Source organism: Antechinus flavipes, chromosome 1 (assembly GCF_016432865.1).
Source record: "Antechinus flavipes isolate AdamAnt ecotype Samford, QLD, Australia chromosome 1, AdamAnt_v2, whole genome shotgun sequence".
Classification (NCBI taxonomy): Eukaryota; Metazoa; Chordata; class Mammalia; order Dasyuromorphia; family Dasyuridae; genus Antechinus; species Antechinus flavipes.
The window spans coordinates 665809811-665818540 of NC_067398.1; the positions used below are offsets into that span (position 1 = coordinate 665809811).

General features: G+C 47.7%; 1 protein-coding gene across 3 annotated transcripts; it reads right to left on the minus strand.

Annotated features, from left to right (window-relative positions):
- Positions 1-357: 357 nt before the first annotated feature.
- PGLYRP2 (peptidoglycan recognition protein 2) lies at positions 358-7790 on the minus strand. 3 transcript variants are annotated; one of them, XM_051972040.1, is made up of 6 exons: positions 7543-7771; positions 6094-6196; positions 4132-5127; positions 2665-2875; positions 1165-1459; positions 358-779 (listed from the first exon to the last, which is right to left on the minus strand). In XM_051972040.1, the coding sequence occupies exons 2-6, from the start codon at positions 6155-6157 to the stop codon at positions 726-728; spliced, it is 1620 nt and encodes a 539-aa protein (XP_051828000.1). In that variant the 5' UTR covers positions 6158-6196; positions 7543-7771; the 3' UTR covers positions 358-725. The 3 variants fall into 3 exon arrangements, with proteins under 3 accessions (XP_051828000.1, XP_051828001.1, XP_051828002.1); XM_051972042.1 differs by having other exon boundaries at positions 729-826; positions 7543-7790; XM_051972041.1 differs by lacking the exon at positions 7543-7771 and having other exon boundaries at positions 6094-6354.
- Between the last annotated feature and the right edge of the window lie 940 nt (positions 7791-8730).

The window sequence follows — 8730 nt, forward strand, 5'->3', positions numbered from 1 at the left end:
CCATGCCTCAACTTGGGATACCTCTCCCAGCCAAATTTCTATCCCCATTCAGGGGGTCCACAGGGGGCCAGGTCACTGTCCCTCAGACCGTCGCAGGGCCAGACTATAGTAAAAACACAAACTTGGTTTTGTGGGCCTTTAAAGAAGCTTCCTAGCCCTGGGTGAGGGGGATAAAGGTCCTCAGCTGCCGCATCTGGCCCGCGGGCTGTAGTTTGAGGATTCCTGCCCAGGGCCTCCTTCCTCACCTTTTCAGCTACTTTTGGGTGTGTTCTTCCATTAAATTGTGAACTGATTGAGAGATTATCTCGCTTTTTTTTTGCATTTGTATCCCAGGATTTAGTTGGGTAGCTCACGACAGTCTCTTAACAAATGTTTATTGACTTTTTTATTTCTGTACTCTTCTGTCCCTGCCCTAGTCCCCACAAGACAAACTCAGACATTCAGTAAGTGGGAATCATCTCAGGATGTCTACTCTTGAGGAACTTTAGGGCACAAAGTCGGAGCAGAGGGGCATTTTAGAATATTACATATTTAGGCTGGAAGGGACCCAGGATAGGAAGCATGGAATGTCCCGACTTGTGGATTCCCAGAAATCCCTCGGAAAAGCCAGTACAATTTCCACCTCCACGATCCCACAGAACTAATGGCCAGCTGGAAGGGAACTCGCCTCGATCCCCGGTCTGAAAGCCCTCCGCTCTCAGTTTCCCTCTCCGCAATCGGTTTCCTTAGGGGTTGGAGGAGACTGGGCGGTAGCTCTTCCTTAGGCTTCTCTTCTTCTCCTAGAAAAGACGAACCGCCCTCAGAGAAAGTCCCGGGATTCCGGAGGCTGCTGGGTAGGAAGAGCAAGGGGGGAAAAGGTACATATTTCACAGCCTGTCGAGGGCTGGACGTGTGACTCCCGCCTGAGGCAGGGAGGAGGGAGCGCAGAGACCGGAGGGAGATAGAGAGCTGGCTTAAGTACCGGAATCAGGCCAAGATTAGGGCGCAGGGAATAAAGTTGAGGCTGTTGTGGGGGTGGAGTCAGCAGCTAAGACTGGACGAGGTTCAGGCTGGGAGAAAAGGCTAGGGGCGGGCTGAGCGCGGGAGGATTAGGGCTGGGGGTGGGGGTGGGAGCGAGGTCCGGGCTTGGGGCGGGGCCCGGAATCGGACGGGGGCGGGGCTCACCCCGAAGTGCGGCCACGTGCCGATCTGCCGGTAGAGGGCGTCCCCGGGGCACTCGGTGTGGACCAGCTGTCTGTGGCCGTGCACGGTGTAGTCCGGTCGCAGGTAGCCCGCTCGCAGGGCACAGCGCGGAAGGGAATCGCGCACGATCCTCAGGACGTGGGCCGCGGGCAGTGTGGCCGTGTAGTTGCCGATGATGGAGACGCCGTAGCCCAGGGAGTTGTGGCCGAGGGTGTGGGCCCCCACCCAGTGCCAGCCCCGACCCTCGTACACGTAGCCATCCGCGCCCGTCACGAAGCTGCCGCGGGAAGGCGCGGAAGGGTGAGGGCATCCCCGGCCCGTCTGCGCCCGGCACGCACATCACCCGTCAGACCCGCCCCCTCCCCCCCTCCCCACTGCCACGTTCCCAGAAGCTCGGAGCCCGCAGGTGTCCGAGCGCTCGCCTCCCGGACCTCGAGGGACCCAGCCCGCCCTGGAACACGTCTGAGGAAGGGCCGCTCGCCACGGAATGAGACGGCCCCTGGGCCTTGGGGCCGCTTCCAACCTGAAAACGGCTTCCTTCAATTAACCGCCCCCCAGGGCACGCTTTCTCCTTTTATGCCACATAGGACAACACTATCCCTCTGACAGGGATATTTGAAAACAACTAGTTCTTCTAAACATCTCCTGCATCCTCTTAGGGTCTGCTTTCCTGCTTGTTCTGGGGGTTGTTCTGCTTGGATTTGGAGCTGGAAGGGACTTTAAATAGCCCCATTCTAGTCCACTTCCCTCATCTGCAAAAGGTTAAGTGATTTGCACAAGATCTCATAGTCAGGAGTGACAAAACTGGGATTCCTACTCAGGTCCTCCGTTCCATTTAAAGCTTCTGCTGCCCCCATCCTTCTTAAAACATGGGGCCTTGAAAACAGATTTCCGTGCCCCAGGAGGGTGTAACCGACTCATAACAACTCAGACACAACAGCCCATCTCCTTTCTGTGTCCATCCCTTTCCTGTACACTATCTCCTCTCTGTGTCATAGAAGCATTGATTTTTCTGCAAAGACCAACTCATGTTTTACCTCATGCATGACACCTTTGCTGAATTTCCTCCATCTGACCTATCCCTCGATTATTTTCTATTTTTCATATATATGTGTATGCATATATTGTTAATATTAACTTGTTTCAGTTGTGTCCCATTTGGGGTTTTTCCAAAGAGGGTGCTTTGCCATTTCCTTCTCCTTATATGTGTACATATATACATATATCTATACTTATCTCTATCTATCCCATAATAGAATATAAAATCCTTGAAGATAAGGACTCTTATTATTATGGATTTATCCCCAGCATCTAACCTATTTCCTGGCATATATTAAGCACTTAAAATGCTGCTTAATAAGGGCAGTGGGGATTCATCATCTTCCTTATCTGGACACCAAGCTTCACACAACCCACCATTAATTTGTATAGATCTCAGCTTTACTGTAGCCTCCCTCTCTTTTTTTACCTCCCCTTTCCTACCTATAGCCGATGTCATCCCAGCCTCTGATGTCCTGGTGGAAATATTGCATGCTTCGCATGTCAGCAGCACACTGGGAGAAGCTGGTACAGGGTTGGTTGGGTTCGTAGGTGTGATGCACATAAAGGAACCCCAAAGGAAGCTTCAGCATCGTGGGAGTCCCTCGGTAAGGAGCTGCTTGCCAGCGGCAGCGGGGCAAGATGGCCGGACATTCTGGGTGACGGATGAGATAACAATGTCAGTGTGCTTCTGAAGGTGGAGCAGGAGGAAAAGTGTCACTTAAAACGAGTATTCTAAAACTACAGTCATTTCCTCAGAGGGAGTCACATACATGTACATCGAACCCTGGCAGATCCCCCTTCTGCCCCAACTTGACCTCCTGCCTCAGCATTAGAGGTGTTTGGGATAAGGGCATCTGAGGTTAGTGCTCAGAAGAGCCAGAATTCCCGACCTGCCTAGGTCTGTTAAGGTCTGGATGGATGGATTACTCTTCCTCAGAAAGCTTTGTGATTATTTCCTGTCACTACCCAGAGTTTTGTCTGGTCCTGACCCAGCCTGTTTGTTCTCAGTGTGCTCCAAGGAATAATCTCTTCTGCTTATATCAGGTTTGGATTCTGGTTTCCCTGTCTAGTCCCCAGCGCAAATCTTCCAGAATTGATCTAGATTACCCAGTTTCTTAAACAGTGGTTCATGATCCTATATGAGATCTTGAAACTGGAAGTGAGAGTCGCAAAATTGTAATTTATAATCAGTAAATGTTTGATCTGTATATCTATATTATATGCTGATATAGCTGGAGTTAGGTAAAAATTTCCTGGGCAGAAAGGACCTGAATTCTAGAACATGGGATATCAGAGTGGATGAAGTGTTTAGTATTCCTATGTCAGTTTCAAAAGAGACTTTACAACAGAGAATGCATGAACCGAAGGGGATTTTAGGAAACAGGATCATAGATTTTAGCCGAAAGGCACCTTAGGAGTCTTCCAGTCTATATTTATAAATGAGTTTTTAGCAGATAGCAGAAGTAGAATTTGAATCCAGGCCTTCAAACCCTAAATCTAGTTTATATCAAGCAGAGCACAGGATCACAGAGCCAGAGGGACTTTTAGAATTTAGGCTAATGAGGCCCAAATGACCAAGAGCTATTCTGCCTTTTTCAAAACATCCAGGCTGAACAAGAGTTTTCCACATCTGAAAACAACGCTAGCTAGTTCCAGAAATTCCAGGTCTGACCTATTGTAACCACATTCTATCTGGGATAGCTCCCAGAATATACCTTGGTTAATCCCAGTGGAAACCACTCCCTTCCCCCCCTGCTTCCTCCTTCCTTCTCACCCCACCCCCCCAAAGGCAGGAAGTGATTGAATCTAACAGCTGGGGTGTCTCCTATTCTAAAAGCCCCTTTGATTGCGTAACAATAGTTCCTGGTACATGTTCGTGTGTACATGTAAAAACAGATTCCACCTCACCCAGGAAAGCCTCAGTGAACTCCTTGGCAGCTTGAGTAGCAACTTCAGCCAGTTGAGCTTGGGATAGATTTTTCAGCTGAGAATTAAATGGCTCTAACTCTTGTAGCAGGAGCAAAGAGCCCCATATCTGTTGGACGAGGGATTCCTGTGAAATCAGGCTGGCACCATTGTCCCTGCGGAAGTTACTCCGAAAGTGGGGGTCCCCATCCACTCCTGCTCCATAGTACTGGGCCAGTAAGTGGCTGAGTGGTGGGCTGGGCTTGGGGTGCCTGCTCAGGTAGTCGCCTAGCAGGGCCCCATCCAGTGCCCCATTGAGGAAAGCTACAGTGAGAGCAGAGGGGTCCTCAGGGTATAACAAAGAGAAGGTCTTGGGGGCTGAAATTTGATCCCAACAACCATCAGGTCCTAGGCCTTTGGGAGGATGGGTTCCAGGACCTGGCAGGAAGGCTACTCCTAATGCTTTGGTCAGAGTGACAGCTAGGAGGTTATCTACATCGGTTGAGGAGTTAGTCTGGACAGTTGGGAGGATAGTGGGGTCGGGGGAAATGTTTCCATCATCTTGGAGGGTCATGCTGACTTGAGGGGCCAATGTAAGTCCTTCTTTCTTGTGAGCAGCTCTGACTTCAGAAGGAGAAGCTATGAACTCCAGGGGAATGGGGATAGACCTTCTGCCTCGGAGCCCAACCTCTAACCCTGCCAGAAGGGGCTCCACAGCCACTGTGGAGCCATCCGGTGCTAATACTACCCCATGCTCTTGCCCAGAGTCCACTCGGTGGGGGATTAAGCTGGTGGCTAATGCTTGAAGTTCTGGACTAAGAAGGTCAAGCTTGAGCTGCATTGCAGATGGGGTCTTTGAAAAGAGGAGATGTTGGGAAAAGTTGTTTGCACTCCCAGACATCAAAAGTAGACCAGGAGCTGTGAGATGGAGAACAGGCTCTTCTTGCTCTAATTGTGCTAGAATCTGGATAACGGAGTCCATCTGCAAAGGCAGAGATGCTGTAGGGAAAGAGGAACATCATGACTTAGAGGTTGGCTTGCATCTTCCAAATTCTACCCCCTCCTCTTTGCCTCATTCTGTTGGGTTTGGGTAAATTTTGCATCTAATTACCATGTTAGGATCTAGGCTTCCAGTCACAGAGAATATTGGTAATTAAAGGAGCCTTACACATCATTCACTCCCACCCCTTTATGCAAAAGCTAAAGGGGACTGTGGGACCCAGATTTTAAGATTTTTTTTTTCAGATGACAACACTGAGGGCCAGAAAAGAAAAGTAACTTTTTCAATATCACAGAGTAAATCAGCAATAGAGCTTGTATACCTCTCTCAGTTTTATATATTGATATAGCTGGGGTCAGGTAAAATTTTCCTAAGCAAAAAGGGCTTGTGCAAAGGAAAAGTTTAAGAAGCCCTGAATTCTAGAATATGGATGAAATGTTCCGAATATCTTTCAGAAAGGACTTTACAACAAGGAAGGCATGAATTGAAGAGGACTTTGGGAAACAAGATCAGAGATTTTAGGTGGAAGGGACCTTAGGAGTCTTTCAGTCTATATTTACAGATGAGTTTTTAAATACTTGCTTAAAGACACAGAGATAGCAAAAGCAGAATTTGAATCCAGGCTTAAATCCAGCTCATATCAAGCAGAGCACAGGAATCTACCAGACTAACAAGTCACTTGGGAGCCTGCTACTTCGCTTATAGCATAAGCTCCCCTTACCTTTACTTCCTTTCCTCCTTCCTTTAGAATCCTCAACCCCTGATTCACCTTTTTTTCCCTAAATTTAGACATCCTAGCTCTGGGGGACTCTATACCTTCTGTCTTATGTCCCTAATATTGATCCTCAACCCTCTATGTCTGGGAACCTTTTCTCTAGCACCACAGGAAGATAGCTATCAAATGCCCCAACACTAGCCCTTTCGACAAACCGTGGGGACTCCCATGGGTGCCTCCCTGAGCATACCTGCTCTGAACTCAGGCCACAGCAGAACATTCAGCATGATGAAAAGATACCCCCAGAGCAACATTGCAGAGTCCTGTCCAAAGAGTCTTCCTTGGAGAAGAGGCTGTAAGAATCATGACATTAAAGGTAAAGACCAGGGGTATGACATGCTAAGAGGATTTGAGAAATAAGAGATGGGAAGTTTTTACTCCTGCCAGGAGAGAAGACAAGGTTGAATGAGCTGATTAAGACTTCTGTCCTTTCCAGACTGGAACTCCTTGGCTTTGGAATTAACTTTCTCTCCCTTGTGTCCTTCCTATCCTTTCTGATAAGAATATCATGAAACTAAGATATAGAAGTCCCAGATGGGCCAGCTTAAGGTCAGGGAACCTGAAGAGGGTAGAATAGGTTAGACAGAGCTAGATATTGGTTAGGAGTTTATATATGCATCTCCTACTCTTCCTGGGATAGGAGTAAGTTTCATCTCCCAGTACCAAGCCATTTTTGTCGTTGACTTCCAGAGGAGTCCTGGAGGAGCTTATGGAGGACCTTCATTTTCCCATAACTCTATATCCTTTCCTCTTTGCTCTTTCCAGCTTCCCCAGTTTTGCCTTATTCTGCCAGATACAATTTATGGACCTGTTGAGGACATAGGGAAGGATCCATTTTTTCTCCTCCTCTCTTTTCCTGAACAGGTGGGACCAGGATAAAGAAGCACTGGTTTTTATACTTCATTGGGAAGCCTGTGTGAATCCCTTTTCTTCACATGAGTCTCAATCCTTCCCCTGTAGATGAACAATTCTGTTGGGGTTAATTCTGGAGTCTCTTGTCTCCGCCCTTCTCCTGTGTCTAGGAGAGTGCCCTCTGTTCAAAAGATCATAAAGATCCCCATGGACACAATCTTCTCCATTTCTGGGCAATAAAGACCAAGAATGACTACCCCTATTTTCCAGAGGGAATAAACAAAGAGGCTAAAACATGGGAGTGGCCTGTCATTGCTAGTGTATCTAACTTCTAGGTGAAATGTATCAGGTACAGCTAGACTAGGACATAAGGTTCCTCCTATATAGCCCCATCATGAATAACACTTACCTGGGGAATCCTGGGTTCTAGCCTTGGTGTATACAACTGGAAAGACAGGTTATCTAGTGGTTGTGGTGGTGGTGGTAGTAGTGGTGTTCCTGTGATTTGGTAAGATAACCATACACTAGCACCTCCCAGATACTTTGGATCCAGTCTTCTTGATTGTGAAGGAAGGAGGGCACAACCCAAAGACTTCTCCTAATTTCCTTCTCAGAGAAGGAAAGACATATACCCAGAGAGTTGGAGATGAAAGTAGGACCCCCAGATCAGGATAAAATAGGGCTCCACGTGCTGTTCCTCCCGATAAAAGCATTTATCTTATGACTCCTCTTCCCTTTCAAGGTGTTCCCCACTCCTCCAACAACCCCTCCACACTCTCACACTTACCTCTTTTGTTGATGGCAGCAAATGCTCACTCCAAGAACAGAAATCAGGACAAGGGATTTAGGGTCCTGGCTCCCGGGCAACTCCTTTCACTCCCCAATCTGAACTTCACTGTAAAATGAAACGGTTGGACCAGATTGTCTCTCTTTCCACTAATAAAACCTAAGATTCTGTGACCAAATCTATCTCAGGAACTTCTCTGAGTTGGGAAGCAGAAGCGACCTCTCCCAGGGCAAAGTATAAGCCTTCTTGCATTGGTCTCCGAGCTCTGAAGGCTGAATACCCACTGGCAGTCTATCTGCCTGCCCTTTATTCTAACTCACAGGCGGGGTAGCAAACTCCCAAGTGACTGTTAGTCTGGTAGATTTCTTCACTTACTGGGACTCTGAGCCTGGGAAGTTCCCAGGTGGCTCAGAAGAGAACGTAGCAATGACAAGGGGAGGGACGGTACAATAGGAAATCCCCTGCCTCGGCCAGCAAGGGCTACCCAAGACAGGATAGGAGGAAGTCCACGAGGGGCCCTTTTTTTGTGTGTTCTCTGGCTTTGTATCTAAGTGGGAAAGAACTGTACAATCAGCAGTTGTCTGAAAGTTGGAATGGCCTGTCTCCGCAGGAATTGCTAGACTCCTCATTACAAGAGGTCTTCCAGCAGAAACTGAATGGCCACTTGTAGGGTCCACTATAGAGAAAGAATACCTGTTCAGGTACATATCAGATTAGCTCATTTTGCTGTCCCATTTTGATTCAGAGATGCTGTTGTGGAGGTATCAGGTACATATTGTGGTGTGTCACCTCTGAAAGAATTCAGGTTCATTCTCCAACCCAAGTAAAAACGTTTTAGTGAGATTTACACACTCAATGGGTGGACCAAGCTCTGGGAAGGAGTCAGTAGCCAGCAAAGTAACACAAAGATCTTTATAAAGTAAATGGTGCTGATTATAGCATCAAAAAATATGTAAATTTGGGGGCTATAGGAGGAGTTTGCTAACATGGGGAGGTCCTAAAGCCTTGGTGGAACTGTACATGCCATTTACCCAGAATGCCTACAGAAAAGCTCACTTAGGGGGTTTTAAATGTATGGCAATGATATTATAATTGGCATAGGTTCACCCAAGGACAGCAAAGAACGGGAAATGCACAGGTGCCATGTTGTGGGGAATGATTTATCGGAGATTTATAGTTCAATGTCCT